The following is a 17,592-nucleotide window of genomic DNA, read 5'->3' on the forward strand; positions in this document are numbered from 1 at the left end:
TGCATACATAAGATTAGGTCCTTGAAGTATCTCATTCTTTCAGAGTGATATGGGAACAATATCCTCAAAATGGGGGAATAAGACAAAGATGTAAAAGTTTTATAATTAAATGGAGCAGTAAATTTTGAGAGAGCAACAGGATCAGATTGTTTTCTCTAAGAACTAGGATATTCACATATCTGTATCTACACACACTCACACACACACACACACACACACACACACACAGAGTTTCCAAATATTTTCAATGGGATATATCGACCTTGAGTATGTTTAAATAACAAGTTCTAAAAACAGGATTAGGGATTTTACATATAAAATTACATTGATAATTGTAAAGAAAGTGCAATCATTTTCCCTATCTGAAGTCTCTGTCTGATAATATTAAGAAACAGAAGGACTTATTTTTCCAAGAATCATCTGATTACCTGAAAACTATGGATATCTGGATATCTTACATCAAAACATGATGAAAGAAAACCACCCTGATATAATTAGAATAAGAGGGCAAGATGAAAATAGAAAGAAACCTTGGATCACCTCCTGAAAGAAACCTCAAAAACTCCCAGGAATATCATGATCAGAATCCAGAGCTTCCAGATCAAAGGAAAAATACCTCTAGCAGTCAGAAAAAAAGAATTCAAGGTACTATAGTGACTAAGGAACCATAGTCAGTATTACACAAGACTATGAAGGAGTGGAGAGCACAAAATGTTACACTTCAAAGGGCAAAAGATAAAGGCTTACAACCAAGAATAACTTGCCACCAAAATTAAGTATAATCCTAAAAAAGAAAAAAAATGGATCCTTAATCAAATGGAAAACTTCCAAGCATTCCTGATGAAAAGAAGAAAGCTTAGTAGAAACTTTGAAATACAAATCCTGAAGTAAAGAGAAACATGAAAAGATAATACAATCGAATAATTGGAAAAGACAATATGGATAAAGTGTTTTCATTGTAACAGTAGAGGAAGGAGACACAGGTGGCTCCTAACAACAGTGTTGTCATCAGGGGTCACAAAGGGAGTCAAATACAATTAAGAGTCTGGAAGTGGTTCTTGTTGTTTTGATGGTCTTAAAAGAAAAAAAAAGGAAAGGAAGGACCCCAAAAAATAATACACTAGGTAAGGAAAGGGGAGGAATGAGAGTGTCACCCTGAAATAAAGAAACCTACCAAAATAGCAAAACTAGGGTCATTCATGGAGACAAAGGACTTGCAAGTTGGCGTCACCAGACAGCACCAGGTACTGGAGTGCCCAAGAGGAGCAGAGAGGGGCAGGGTTCTATGCACATTTCAACAAGGAGGGAGTCTCATGGAAGGATAGCCTGGAGAAACACAAGTTGATTTGCATAAAAACTGAAAGTCCATAGAGAATTATGGAGGAGGTTGGTGGGAGGAGGGGATGACACCTGTTCACAACAGCAGGCTTGGACTACAGGCAGAGCAACAGGGAAACCACTTTCAATCTGCTCCAATGATGGGGTCAGTTGGGATCAAAATCAGGTAGTTCTTTCTGATATCTGCATTCAAAATTCTTTTTTTTTTTTTAATGGGTTTTCATCTCTTTGTACTCCTTTAACTGGTTTTGATCGCTCTCAGGCAATTTGTATCTTTGGAGTCAAGCAAAGCCCGCTGCATTCAACAAGGGAAAACATTATCTCCCATAATTGGAGGGCACAAGTAGAAGTCTATACAAACAATTAAAAAGTAAGGAAAGCAAGTGTCACTTGTACCTCATTTTGAACTTACAAAGAGTGAAATGAGCAGAACCAGGACAGTTTTTGCTATAAAAACAATATTGTAAAAGTGAACAGTTATGAAAGACTTAATAAATGAAAAATACCAAACACAATTCTAGAGAACCCCTGACAAAAATATAACAGGCTAGATTGGAGTGAAATGCTCATTTCTGGGCATGGCCAATGTGGAAATCTATTTTGCTTGACTGTGTGAATTTATTGCAGGTTTTTTTTTTCCAGTGGAGATGGGAGAGAGAGAAATGAGGGCAGATGCAGAGTAATTGGAAAAGAGAAAATTTAATTTAAAAAGAAAATACCTGAAGTCAGGAGACATAGTATTTTTTTCAAGCAAAAGCAAGGAGACCAGTGTTATTGCATCATAGAGTACATGGAGGACAGAATTACAGTTTTAGCTCTACATATCAATGAAATTACAAGTCCCAATCCCAAATTAATTTTTTAAAATAAAATTTTTTAAAATCCCAAAGATTTCCCAGAAACTCTTTTGGATGCATAATCAGTGGAATAGTGTACAAACTCAAACCAAGGGGCAAGGTTGATTTTATAAATATCCATTTATCTATGGGGTGTGATATGAGAATCCCCCCACCCCAGAGTCTCTCTGACAAGTTGGGTCACAGTGCCTGAAATTCTTCTATTAAGAATTACTTCCTTTCAGTCTTAAAAATCTATTTTTGTCTATTTGTAAATAAAAATAAAGACTGCAAAATGCCTCTGGATGTCAGGAATTTGCTTCATACCCACAGGAATCTGTAGAAGAGTAATTACACTTAGCTAAAATTCAGGTGCTAAACAAATGAACTTTTTCTTTCTTTCTTTTTTTATTAATGGAGGATGTTCAATCAGCCAGTCAGGGTTTAGATAATGGTCAATTGAGAACTGGTCTCAGATTCTCCTGCAAAAGAAATAAAAACTCTAAAGTTCAGATGAATCTCATTCCTCAAAAACTTTTAAAAAGAAATTTAGGAATTTCACCATGCCCCCTTCCCCGCAGTGGCTCAGGATTAAGTCTGGAAAATATACTTCTTAAAGGGACCTTTGATAAGCTGTGTTAATGGAGGGGAGCAGTGCTTCAGATCATCCCAAAGAAAAGATCATGCAAAAATCATTTAGATTTGGCTGAATTATGCACCATATAATTACTTTTCCAGCCTTTCAAATGTATTGGGTTTAGTTTTACTTAGTTATACCTTCAAATTAGTTTGCATTCCCTAATAACACATCAATTGGTGGCAGAAGATGGTTAGGGAATTTGTTAGAGGATAGGAGGAAGCCAGAAGGAGATTTAAATTTGCTACATATAATTCACAAATTAGATAATCCACATGTAGAAAGGAAATTAAGAATTCACTATAGAGGTAGACATAGGGAACTGGCCTTGGACACCTAAGTTCAAGTCCTGCTCTTGATACATACTCACTCTGTGACTCATGGGCAGCCCTCAATGCTCTAAGCAATTTCCTAAGATTATAAATAATAGGCATTTCTTTACCTGGTAATTCCCTATACCAATGAAATCGCATGTTATAAATAGAGACAGTTATACACACATACACACACACACACATATAGATGAATAAACATTAGTAGGTATGTGTGCATGTGTGTATGTATATAGACATATCTGTGTATATACACATGCATATGTCTATGTCTGTACGTATGTATTTACAATAGGGATCCCAGTCAAAGCAGTTCAAGGGAGCTAGCTGTTAAGAACATGTGCTTCTTGGAAATCAGCTAACACTACATATCAGGGCTTGATTTATCATTTTTTTGATTTTTAGATTTAAGAAAATAATAGAAAAAATGTTAGTAGTACAGATTAAATTTAAAAGCATATAGTGTGTACATTTTTTCCCCCAAAAAGCTGGTTCATTAAACATTTGCCTGCATACCACTGGTTATAAAAATCCACATTTGGTACCAACCACACAGAGGCTGAGATGCTGGCAGTAGGCCTGTTTAATCCCACAACCAGGGAAGTAGTGACAGGGTAGAGGACAGAATTGGAAACCTCTAGCCATCAGGACAGATAGAAGACTAAAGCCTACCAAAATTAGAGAGAATACTTACCCAACCACCCTGCCCTTCGATATACTGTCGAACAGCTATGTTCTCATTGATCATATCCCTCATGGGTCCAGCTAACTGACTGGCCCTCTGAGGTATTTTTTGGGAGACAACGTGGAGCAGCTTCACAGACACGGCCAGAAAGGCCCTCTCGTAGGCGAGGCTAGGCTCTTGGGCACACCATGTCTGGCTGAGTGATTTCACTGTGTCCTGTAATACAGCAGTTACCTGGAGAAAAACAATCAATAAATCGGTAAGCACATATTAGGTGTCTCCTGTGCATCTGATACTATGCTGTGCTGGGGATACAAGAACAGATATTAAACTCCTGCCTTTAAGATCTTACAGTTGATAGGTAGATAGCACAGGTATGTCTCTGTGTGTGTGTGTGTACATATATACATACATACATACATACATAATATAAAGGAAATAAATACAAACTAGTTAGGGAATGACAAGGCACTAGCAGGTGGGGTGATCAAGAAACATTTCATGTAGAAAATGGTGCTTGAGAACTGAGGTCTGAATGAAACTAGGCACTCTAAGAAATGAGGGTAAGAAAGGGGAACAGAAGCACAAGAGACAGCATGAAGTACAGAGATGGGAGGTAGAGTGTTGTGAGGAATCACAAGAAGGGCTCTTTGGCTAGACTGGTAAGTGCAGGAAGGGAGTGTGTGTGTGTGTTCGTCCTTTGTTGCTGAAGAAGACCGTGTCATCAGAGAAATAACAACATGACTTGCACTTGACTTTGCCTTGAGTGAGGGAGGACTGTGCAGGTCATCAGCCTCACTTCTCCTCTAGAGGCATCTGAATCCAGTGACCAGATATTCATCAGGATGACTGAAGATGACCCAGGATGAGGCAGTTTGGGTTAGGTGACTTGCCCAAGGTCACACAGCTAGTGAGTGTCAAGTGTCTGAGGTGAGATTTGAACTCAAGTCCTCCTGACTCCTGCTCTATCCACTGCACTACCTAGCTGCCCCATGAAGGGAGTGTATGCTAAGGATGGAAGAGGTTTGGGAAGCTCAAGAAGACTATTCAGCAAGAGAGTAACATTGTAGGATCTTTGCTTTAGGAAAATCATTCTGGCAACTGTATGAAAGGTGAATTAGGTGTGGGGCAAAACTTGAAGGCAGGGAGACCAGTTAGGAAGTTATTGCAATAGTCTAGAAGAGAGATAATAGGAGTTTAAACAAAGGTGGTAGCCATGTCAATGAAGAGAAGGAGAAGATGAGAGAGATTTGGTGGAGGCCAATTAACAGGACTTGGCATCTGATTGGATACATAGACGCCTCAGTTCCAAATGTAAATGACTAGAAGATGAACATTGCTTTTGACAGAAATAAGGAAGTGTGAAAGAGGGGTGAATTTAGTAATAATTTAGATAATGTGTTCTGGTTTGGACATGTCTATTTTAAGATGCCAAAAGGACATGAAGGTGGATGTGTCTAACAAGCAGTTGGTAATATGGGACTGGAGTTTGGGAGAGAAATTAGGGCTAGGTACAGAGATGTGGGAGTCATTTTCATAGAGATGCTAAGGAGGTCAGCAAAAGAGAAAAAACAGAGCAGGGAAGAGAAGAGATCCTAGGACAGTACTGTAGGAGACATTCACAATTAGGGAGAGGGATACAGAGGATGATTCAGCAAAGAAAACTGAAGAAAACCAAAAGAGAGCAACGATACAAAAAGCAAGAAAGGAGGAAGTATCCAAGTTGAGGAGAGAGTAGTCAGCAATGTCTAATGCCACAGAGAGATGGGGTCTAAGAAAAGGCCATTATCAGATCTGGCAATTGAGAGATCTTTGGTAACTTTGGAGAAACTAATTTCAGTGGAGTGATGAGGTTGCAAGAAAGGTTAGGTTGTATAGGCAAGGTGTTGTCAAGACACAGGATATGCTAGTGAAAAATCCATGAGGTCATTTAACAGAGGGCAGGCATTCAGATTAATGAATCTGCTGCTTCTGGAAAGGGACTGAGACAATACATCCAACAGCGCCTTGGGCAGAGATTGACTATAGTAGCGGGATTCTCCAAGCCCTGCCTTCAACATCTTCAAGGAAATATTGACATTGCCCTTTTGGGCAAGAAACAAGGCATAATCGTAATAAGGGAAATCTTGTTTCCTGACTCCATTTGGTATAATGATGTTTGACTGAATATGGCTTTGGGGATCTATGAATTCTCATCCCTTACCAACCCTCCTTTTGTACTGATTCTACAACTACAGAGAAAAGAAAAGGTGTCCTTCCTTTTAAAGAAACAAAACAAAACTCGGTTGTCATGCCAAATGCCTCTGAAAAAGAGGTTTGAGGGTTTTTTTAAAGTTCTTTACCCCTAAAAGGGGTGTCATAAATGTTAGCTCTTCTACCCAGAGGTCCTAGATCAGCCCTCTAGAGCCAACTAGAGCAAGTCTCTTCCCATAGAATAATCCTTCAAATATCTGAAAACCTTTCATTCTTCTCTACTAAATCTCATCTCCACTTCCTTCAGTTAATCCCCTTATGGCAAGATTTCCAGTCCCTTCACTATGCCCTCTGTCAACAAACACACCACTAAAAACAACAAAATAGTGCACGCTGGGCATCTTGAAGCATGTCTGCGAAGTGTTCTATGGCAGGGTTGCAACATCCTTCCAGCTCAATCTGCAGTTGGCCCCTACACAGCTGGCAACAACTGAAAATTCTCTCTGAATTACATGAACTCAAGAACCAAATTGGAATGAATTAGATGGTATCAGGCCCTTCCCAGCTCTGAAATCCTATGATGCTTTGGGCTAATTTAAGCATATTACCAACTTTAGAGTAGGGATTGAATGGCTTTGGTGCCTTACCTTTTTTCCCTTGAATTGCTGTAACAGAACAAAGGGGTAAATAGTAGGAAAGGATCAGAAATCTAACCTGTCCCTTAGTAACTTCTTCGATGACTCTGTTGGCAGATTGTTCCATTTCTCCATTGAACTGATCACCTAGCATTCTAAGACGAGCAGCAATAATTGTCACATCAAAGGAGCTTGGCTCACCTAAGACAAAGGAAATACAGTCATCCTTCAGGGATTGCCCATAAGGAATGGGTAAGTGCCCTCATAGTTTTAAATAATTTCAGCACTCTTCCCTCATGGATTCCCTCTCCTAATAATATTGGGATGGACTGTCACCACCAACAGAGTATTCCTTCACTGAATTACCATGGTGTGTCTCCTTGTGGTGTTCATCCTTTGTTTTTGAAGAAGACCATGACATTGGAGAAATGATGACATGACTTGTGTTTGACTTTGTTTTGAGTGAGGGAGGGCTGTGCAAGGTCACCAGCCTCACTTTCTCCTCCTGAGTCATCTGGATCTATGACCCGATAATCATCAGGATGACTGGAGATGGCCCAGGATGCAATGGGAGACTTAGGCCTTTTTAGGTTAAGGCCTTTTCAGGTACTAACTTTGAGGGAGGTAATGCCCATTCAGTGAAAAGGCCTCTTTAAGAAGTAGTCAGGGAATGGCCCCTTTAATGAGCAAAAGAAAAAATAACTAAATCAACCTGGAAGGGAAAAGGAAACAGTTACTACTGATAATCCCTCTAAACCAGGAGGGTCCAGAGAACAATTATGAAGTGGAGCCTTGGTGAGACCTATTATTGTCTAATCTACAGGCTTCAGAGTGCACTGGGTTTAAGGTTTTGGGAAAGACAAGGAAGAAAAAGAAAGGAAGGAAGGAAGGAAGAAAGGAACGAAGGAAGGAAGAAAGAAAGAAAGAAAAAGGGAAAAAAGAAAGAAAGAAAGAGAAAAAAGAAAGAAAGAGAAAAAGAAAGGAAAGAGAAAAAAGAAAGAAAGAAGGAAGAAGGAAGGAAGAAAGAAAGGAAAGAAGACAGAAAGAAAGACAGCTAGTCAGTAAACCCCAAGTTAACTGGGCAGCCTCTGACCATCCAAATTTACCTTTCTTTGGAGAGGAGAAGGAAGGGGAGAGGGAGACAGAAGGGAGAGGATGAGCTGAGTTACCCAGCTAGCTGAGTCCCCCCTCAGGCAGCTCAGTCTACTCACAGGTTAGTTTTCCAAGAAGACCATGACGTGACTTGCACTTGACTTTGTTTTGAGTGAGGGAGGGCTGTGTAAGGTCACCAGCCTCACTTTCTCCTCCTGAACCTCCCTCTAAGTGAGTACCTGAAAAGGCCTTAGCCTAAAAAGACCATGGTCTCCCATTGCATCCTGGGCCATCTCCAGTCACCCTAATGAATATCTGGTCACTGTGTCTCCTATCACAAAGGAGAAACAAATTTAATCCTCTTAATTTATAAGACCCACCTAAACTTTGACCAATGACAAACAGAAAATTTTGGTTGGATGGTAACCTATTTTTACTTTTTGTAAACTAAAAAAAAAAGCAAAAATAGGCCATCAGCCAAAATTTTCTTTTACGTAACAGGACAGCTAGGTGGCGCAATGCATATAGTACTAGGCCTGGAATCAGGAATAATCTTCCTAAATTCAAATCCGTCCTCAGTTACGTACTAGCTGTGTGATCCTTAATTGCCTCCATTTCTTTACTTCAAAAGAAACTGGAAAAGGAAATGGCATACCACTCCAGTATCTTTGCTAAGAAAACCACAAATGGGGTCATGAAGAGTCAGACACAATTGAACAATAACAAAACTTCCTAACAAAAAGCGGGGGGAGACAATGCAGAGACCTAAATGGAAAAAAACAAGAGGGAAGTGTCTAGTGCACAGAACTGGCATTGGAGGAAGGAAGACCATTGCCATCCCTGTACCACTTCTGACACATACTGTTTGTGCAACCCACAGCAAGTCAGTTAATCTCTCAGTGCCCCAGGCCCTTCTCTAAGACTATAAATTGAGGTGGTGCTGACCTGCTTCAGTAGAGAAAGTTTCTTTTTGGGATAGATGCAGTTCCTATAGTATAGAGCCACAGCCATTACTTACTCAGGAAGCCTTACCAAATCTGGGACACTGACATTATGGAAACTTTGTAGCACACCTGAGTTGTGGTTGTTGTCATCGTCATCATGGAAGCTTCGGCCTTGTGCCACGGGTGGTGAGTCCAAGAAGTCCAAGAGCAGGTTTTTCACAATGCACTCAGTTTGTTCTTCAAAAGTCTGGGGAGTCTTCATTTTAGAGGTGTTTGATGAGTAGTATTTCCCCTAGTCAAACAGGATTCATTTACTTCAACAGGAAGTGAGACTAACTATTGGCAAGTATTTCCCACTTACAGCTGGTTGGATCCTCTTGGAGCCCTGCCCATCAAAATGAGTTTCCTGGCAACATAAGTTGCTTAGAAATTTGAACCCTTCCCTTCCAGCTGATGTAACAAGGGGAAGTCTTGGTAATAACTCCCCGGTTATATATCTCCACTCAGTAGTTGCACAAAAATTAATAAAGAACTGTATAATGGGCAATGTTTCCTAGAAGAAGATCTAGCTGTTCAATGACTTTTCTGAGATGTTTTCTACAAAATCCTTCATGCTCTACCAAGCCTGAATACTTGGTTCTTTTAGGCTCTCCCCATGTGATAGAAAAAATTGCTTGTTTCTGTGACTGATACTCCCTTCCTAATATCTCTGTTTTTACTAGGTTCAAACACACACTCCTCTGTTTGGTATTTAAACAACCTTGACTCTGATCTACCTTTCCAGTCTTATTATTACTCCCCCTCATTCTTCCTCATAGAGTGCACTCTGTGGTCCAGACGAACTAGCCTTCTCACTGTTCTACATACACAAGACTCCATCTCCCATCTCTAGACGTTTGTACAGGCTATACCTCACACATGAAATGTTGGTTAAAGGATAGCAGCTAGTTGAGAGATCTCATGGATGGCTCTTCTGGTATAAGGACATATCATCCAACTACTCTATGGTGGACAATAACTATATGTTATTGATATCTGTATTCCTTCTGGTTTTTAGTGCTTCATCCATGGCCAGGAGGGACCCCTGAGTTCTTGTATGTTATGACAGTTGAGAGAAAATTCTAACAGTTCTTGTGAAGCTGGAAAAATATAGCACATGGTAAGCTTTATACTAGTCATCTGAAGACCAACTTTACTAGCGATGTGCCAGAGAGATTCATTGCCAAGCTGGCTGCAGGGGAACAAATCTTCCAGGTGTGGCAATTCTCAGATGTGGTACAAAGGCTGTAGTCTGAATCTGTGAAGGGAATGCCAGACCAACAAATTTACAGATCCTTGATGTCATGAAGAAGGGTCTTTCCTCAGTGCATTGTACTGTAGTGTACTAGTATGTTGATTGGACAAATGGCTCTTGGGACCCCTTGGACTGGCTACAGATGTAACTTAGCTTTACTAGAAGGGACTGTAGAAAGATCATCTGGGACACAACCTTCATGTTACAGATGAAGAGACCATGTAGAATCAGAGATTTAAGATAACTTATCCAATGTCACATGAGTAATAAGTAGCAAAGCTAGTATTTTAGACTATATCCTTTGATTCCAAAGCTCATTCTCTTTCCATAATATCATACTATCTCTCTATTTCTTCTTAGCTATTGTTCCAATAATGTGATATCCTCTGGACAATTGGACTATATCAAAGGAAAATATATTATTATATATTAATACTGTATTCCTCATTTTTTGGTACAAAAAACAATCTTATTTATCATTATTCCATAGCCAAGTAATTCCTAGTTTAGAAAGAGAAATATGTCCAAATTGGGATAGTTCCTTTATCTCTCTGATATGTCTCTACCCCAAGGTGATTTAAGGTAACATCAATGAAAATCTTAAACAAGGAAAAAAATCATAATAAAATGTTAAAATACAGTTTAGGGTTAACATTCCAGAATCGTCATTACTGAATTTCCCCCTTGACCACTTCCCTCAAGGACTTGAAAGAGCTTCTTTTTTGTGATTCATATCACAACCTTGAATGCAAAAAAGGATACTACCCTTAGGTGGGCTAATCACTTCATGGTTGTAGGAAGGCAACGATCCCTACTGGCTAATCACTTCATGGTTGTAGAAAGGCAACGATCCCTACTAGATAAGAATTAACACAGATTATTGACTGTAAGCTATTTCTCTTCTTGGACTTCTGCACACTTTTAAACAAGGAAAATTATTGAAAGAACTTTTAGACTGGAGAAATATTTAATTCTTAATATCCTCATTTGAACTAAAAAAGAGGCACTTAATATGCTTCCACAACCATAATGTGGCATTTTGTATAGTATGTAGAATTTACTTTTTCTGTCAGCTTCCATGTTTTAAGGACAAATATTTTATCCTTTTAATCTTTAATAATTTTTCAAAATTAATTTCATTGATGCTTTTTGTTTTTTATATCACTTCATTTAATATATCTTTTACTAACCCCTGCCTGGTAAGAAAAAGGAAAAGGTGGGGGAGGAGAGGGAAATACCTCAATAAAATCAAGCAATACATTAGCTAAATCTGACAGTATATGATATGTTCTACATCCATAGTGCTCCACACTTCCAAGTAAATTTGCTTGATTCTTCTCAGGGGCCAAGATTGGCTATTATAATTATATAATAGTTTCATTTTTAATACTTTTGTTTACACTCTTCTAGCTATTATGTATATTGTTTTCCTGACTCTGGTTATTTTATCCTGAATCATTTCATGTCTTCCTGAATTTCTGAATTCTTTATATTTGTCTTTTCTTACAGTATGATAATATTCCATTACATTCACAAACAATAATCTGTTTAGCCATTTCCCAGTGATGGACACCTATTTTCTTAAACAAAATTCTATTTATATATTTTGTTTTTATATCACCCTCATTTATCATATCCTTTCCATTCCCAGAGAGCCATCTCTTATGACAAATTAGAAAGGAAGGAGGAAAGAGAAATGAAGGAAGGAAGAAAGGGAAAAAAAATAGTTCGGAAAAACTAAGTAACATATCAACCAAGTCCAAGTTTGCAAGTTCAACTACTTTGTTTCCAGTTCTCTCTCACCACAGACAGCAGCTATGAATATTTTGGTATATACATAACAAGTAGGATCTCTGGGGCATTTAGGCCACCCAGTGAATAGAGTGCCTGGTCTGGAGTCAGGAAAACTCATCTTTCAGAGTTCAAATACAGCCTCACTTTACTAGCTGTGTGACCCTGGGTATGTCACTTAACCCTGTTTGCCTCAGTTTCCTCATCTGTAAAATAAAATGGAGAAGGAAATGATAAACCACTCCAGTACCTTTGCCAAAAAAACCCCAAATGGAGTCATAAAGAGTCAGATATGACTGAAAAAATGACCCAACAATAAATCTGACACTTATGACTTTGGATAAATCACTTGACCTCTGGTGGACCTCAGTTTCCTCCTCTGTAAAATGAGGGGCTTGTACTAGATTTTTTTCTGAGTCCCTTTCCACCTGTAAATCTATGATCCTATGATTCACTAAATGAGCTAATGAATGGAAAACACTGAAAATGTGTAAAACATTTTTGAAATACAATATAGTGGTACCCTGATGAAAGCCTGCTGGATTTAAAAACAGAAGACATGGGTTCAGATCCTGACTCTGCTGCTTCACTGTCTGCTGAACCTTGTGACAAATCCTTCCTCTGAGCCTCAATTTCCTCATCTTTAAAATGAGAGGATGAAAGCAGATGATGTGTAAGGCCCCTTCCAGCTCTAAATCATGTAATCTTAAGACACACAGAGTAACAAATCTTGATAAATATGAACACAATATATTTAAACACAGAAATTGTTGTGGCATAGAAGTAGAACACACATACAAATAATTAGTATTTTCAGCTCAACACCTGTTACCACACCCAGGACGAAAAGGTTTTCATTATACCCTCAGGGCTCCATAAACTGCCAAACTACAAACACCTAGTGTAAAGGTTGATTATGGTGAAGAAAGATACAATAGCATAAAGTAGGAAAAATGACTTTCTTCTGGTTCTGTTGAGTCCATTTTCTCACCTGGACTTTTGGGGCTACATCCTGTCACAAAAGCAGCATTTAATGAGAGGATATATAGATTAAACAGGGGATAGTCAGGACCTAGAGGTCTGAAAGATGTATAGAGGCAGATAGAACATGAGAGGAGGGGGGGGGCAAAGCAGTATCAGGAAGTAGGAGGATGTCTAGGCTTGTCAACAGTAAGGAGACAGAGGATCTCTAAGATCCTCTGTTGGACTAAGAAGATTCAGGAGCAGGTAGCAGGAGTTTAGAGGGTAGGGGAGAGGCATGACTTTAGTTTTAGAGGAATTGGTGTATAAAGGAGAGAAACAAGGTAGGGGCAGTTACTGGAAATCAGGGATACAAGGCAGAACTTGATTCCAAAGAATAAGGCAAAAACCAGTGTTTACTAGAAGCAAACAAGAGAAGGAGAAGTAAAGCCCCAATCTATTAGTCTAAAACTCCATTTTCCCATCCAGTGGTAGAATTGGTCCCATACCCTAGGACAGGGCTGAAAGTAGGAAGCTAGGTGGCCCAGTACATAAAGTGATAGACCTGGAGTCAAGAAGACTAGGCATCAAACCTGGCCTCAGACATTTACCAGTTACATGGTCCTGGTCAAGTCACCTGACCTCTAGCTGCCTCAGTTGCAAAATGGAGATAAAAATAGTACCTACTTCCATGGTTGTTATAAGGATCAAATGAGATAACATGGAAAGCATTTTGGAAAACTTAAAAGCACTACGTAAATGCTAGCTATTATTATTGCTATTAATAGATATAAAGCAGCTTCAGCTGCAAAGGTTTAGAAGGTTACAGGAGCAGAGAACCAAGGAAATAATTATGTCCCCATATTTTAATTTCCTAGCAATTTGGCAGAAACTAGGTATAGACTAACATTTCACACCATATACCAAGATAAAACGGGTACATGATTTAGACATAAAGACACAGACATAAAGGGTGATACCATAAGCAAATTAGAGGAGAATGAACTGGTTTACCTGTCAGATCTATGGAAAAGGGAAGAATTTATGTTCAAACAAGAAATAGCATTACAGGACGTAAAATGGATAATTTATGATTATATTAAATTAAAAATTTTTACACAAAGCCAATGTAGCCAAGTTTAGAAGGAAAGCAAAAAACTGGGAAAAATTTTTTACAACAAATTTCTCTGATAAGGGCCTCATTTCTTAAATATATAGAAAATGGAGTCAAATTTATAAGAATATGAGTCATCCCCAATTGATAAATGGTCAAAGGATATGAACAGGAAGTTTTCATAAGAAATCAAAGTTATCTATAGTCATATGAAAGAATGCTCTCAATCACTATTGATTAGAGAAATGCAAATTAAAACAACTCTGAAGTACCACCTTCCACCTATCACATTGGCTAATATGACAGAAAAGGAAAATGACAAATGTTGGAAGGAATGTAGGAAAATTGGGACACTGATGCACTATTGGTGGAGTTGTAACCTAATTCAACCATTCTGGAAAACGATTTGGAAGTATGCCCAAAGGGCTATCAAACTGTGTATATCCTTTGACCAAGTAATACCACTACTAGATCTGTATCCCAAAGAGGTCAAAGAAACAGGTAAAGCCACAAAAATATTTATAGCAGCTCTTTCCATGCTGGCAAAGAATTGGAAATTGAGAGGATGTCCACCAACGAATGGCTGAACAAGTTGTGATATTTGATTGTGATGGAATATTATTGTGCTGTAAGAAATAATGAGCAGGAAGGTTTCAGAAAAACTGTGGAAGATTTACATGAGCTGATGCAAAGTGATCTAGACCAGAACATTGTTCACAGTAAAAACAATATTGTATGATGATCAACTGTGAATGATTTAGCTGTTCTTGGCAATTACAAGATAATTCTGAAGCACTTATAATGAAAAATGCTATCCACTTCTAGTGAAAGAATTAATGGAGTCTGAATACAGAACGAAGCATACTATTTGTCACTGTTTCTTGTTTCCCCTTTTCTTGTTTTTTTTGTCTGTCTTCTCTTTTGCAACATGCCTAATATGGAAATGTTTTACAGGGATGGGGGAAGGGAATTTGGAACTCAAAACTTATAAAAAAAAAAAACCCAAATGTTAAAAATTGTTTTTTGCATGTGATTGAGAAAATATAAAATAAAAATTCTTAAAAAAGAAAAAGTGGTTTCATATGTAGATTATCTCCAGTGTTGTGCTGAGTAGAAGATGTTAATTAATAAAATGACATATGGCAATCTAAATAAAAAAGATTTTAACTTCCTCAAAGTCAGAGACTATACTTATTACCTCTACAACTTCGCAGTGTTTCTGCCCATTGTACATGTTTACTAAATGGTGCCTACTAGCTCAGCGATGGAGATATGAAAAGAAACTTTGTATTCCCACAGGACAAACTTAGCTCAGAGAGTAAAAAAAAAAAAAAAGATTAATATTAATTTACTTCCATAAGCAAACAAAAGTACTCCTATGGGGGAAATACTAAAGAATTAACTCCAAAGGTTAAGTCTTGATTACATTCCTTATAAATTAATATAGAGGTAGCAGTGAATGGAAATCAGTCCTTATTCTGGATCATTTTTCTATTTAATATATACATGTAGTATAATATATGTATACAGGTAGATATATAGACACACATATACATATATATACATGCCTACACATATGTTCATACATATTTAAATGTAACTCATTTCCTGTGCCTCTTATATTATCTGGAAGCAACTAAATAGGGCTTTGTCTTCCCTAAAGCTTCCATAATTGGTGTTGATTCATCACTATTCAACAGCTGAGATGTATTGTTTCTTCAATTTGACATTACAACTTTTAATTTTTATCAATCATTAATACTAATCTTTTTTCCCCTGATATCTTTCTTCTCTTTCACAGTGAAGCTCCTAAAAACTCTGCTTACCTTTACTATTTTTCCTCTTTTCCCCCCCTCTTCTGAGATGGGTCTTCCTATCTCATCCAGGCTAGAAATGCAGCAGCTACCCACAAGCTGCGTCCCATTACTGGTCAGCATGGAAGTTTTGACCTGCCGTTCCTTCCATGGGCCATTTGTCCCCTCCTTAGGTAGCCTGATGGCCCTGTCCCCATTCCTGGAGGTTCACCATATTGGTGCCAAATTGAGTGCAAACGTCCAATCAGCTTTAGCCCAAGTGCAGCTCAGAAATCCAGAGCTTGTCTCCCCAGAAGCAAAGATTAGATGCTACCACACCCATCTCATCTCCCCTTTCAATCTTTGGCAGTCTGGCTTCTGACCTCATCTCTCAACTGAAACTCATCTCTCCAAAGGTACCAATGAAACCTTAATTACAAAATTCGATGATAGCTTTTTCTTAATCCTAACCTTTTTTGACCTGAGAAGCATTTCACACTACCCAAACCCCTCTCCTCCTAGTCTCTCTCCTTCTTGGGTGTTTGTGACACTGTCTACTCTGGCCTGTCTGAGTTCTTTCTACTTTGCTGGATCATTATATATAGCCCATCTCCCCCACCAGAAGTATGCTCCAAGGCCTGCTCTCTAAATTCTCTGGATGACCTCATCAGTTCTCTTGACTTCAATTATCATCTCTTAAGTGGTTGTCTCTCAAATCTATTCAGCCCTAGCCTCTTCCCTTAGCTGCTGTCCCAGATGGACAGGATGTATAAAATGCTGGCTATTATCTTAAACATTCCATGTCTGAAATGGAACTTTTTTTCCCCTCAAATTCACCCCTTCTTCCAAACTTTCCCCTTTCCACTCAGAATACCCTCATTCTCCTAATCATCCAGACTCACAACCCAGGAGTCAGCCTTGACTCCATACTCTCCCCCAGCACATATCCAATAAGTTGTCAAATCTTGCTCTACAATGTCTCTTGCATCAGTTCTCTCCCCTCCACTCACAAAATCACCACCCTGGTTTAAGCCCTAATCACCTGTTTGAGACTATCCAGTCATCTTCTCATTTATCTGCATTGAGACTCCTCCCTTTCTAATTCTCTTCCATACATGTAGTGGGCAAACTTATTTTTCCTGTTTTCACAGCTCTAGCCAAGTTACTTGCTCACTCAATGAACTATTATGGTTCCTCATGACCACCAGAGTGAAATGGAAGCCCCTCAGTTCAGCATTTAAAGGCCTTTATGACCTGGTTACAGCCTTCATGCACTTTTCAACCCAGCCAAACTGGTTCTTACTCTTCCTCCTTCTCGCACAGGCTGTTCCCCATGCCAGGAATGCACTCCCTCTTCACCTCTGCCTCTAAGAATTCCCCAATTTCCTCCAAAACTAAGCTAAAACACAACCCTGAGTTGCTAATGCCTGTTCCCCACCAAACTACCTTGTATTTACTTGGTATACTTAGATGTATGCATGTTGTCTCCCCTAATAGAATATAAACTCCTTGAGAGCAAGGGGAGTTTCATTTTATTTGCATGTCCCTGGGACCCGAATTCCTGGCACAAAAACACACTGATTTAGTACCTTCTGGTTGACTCATGCCACCTCTCCCATCTAGCATTTCCCACTTTAGGCTGCCTCTCTGTTTTGCGAGGTGCTGGGCTTCTAGGCACTTGGACAGACTGGTCTTCACCAGCTGAAAGCACCAGCAGCATATGCTTAAGGTCCTTCTAGCTTGGGAGAAGCTGCTATGTTGGCATAACCCTTCTCTTCATACTTCAGGTTAATATTTAGGCTTTTGTTTTATTTTCTGAGCAATTCAAAACATGAAAGAAGCAGCCCTAGGGCTGCTCTCTATACCTTTAACCCATCGGACCCATGATCCAGATAGACTTCTAATGTTTTTTATATAATTGATTTGCTAATGAAAAACACAGCAGGGG

General features: G+C 38.8%; 1 protein-coding gene across 1 annotated transcript; it reads right to left on the minus strand.

Annotated features, from left to right (window-relative positions):
- Window positions 1-2,018: 2,018 nt before the first annotated feature.
- Window positions 2,019-15,218, minus strand: BCL2L15 (BCL2 like 15). The gene is made up of 4 exons (XM_072644410.1): window positions 8,822-15,218; window positions 6,736-6,857; window positions 3,838-4,062; window positions 2,019-2,656 (listed from the first exon to the last, which is right to left on the minus strand). The coding sequence occupies exons 1-4, from the start codon at window positions 8,952-8,954 to the stop codon at window positions 2,630-2,632; spliced, it is 507 nt and encodes a 168-aa protein (XP_072500511.1). The 5' UTR covers window positions 8,955-15,218; the 3' UTR covers window positions 2,019-2,629.
- Between the last annotated feature and the right edge of the window lie 2,374 nt (window positions 15,219-17,592).

The sequence above is a fragment of the Notamacropus eugenii genome, chromosome 2 (genome assembly GCF_028372415.1).
Source record: "Notamacropus eugenii isolate mMacEug1 chromosome 2, mMacEug1.pri_v2, whole genome shotgun sequence".
Lineage (NCBI taxonomy): Eukaryota > Metazoa > Chordata > Mammalia > Diprotodontia > Macropodidae > Notamacropus > Notamacropus eugenii.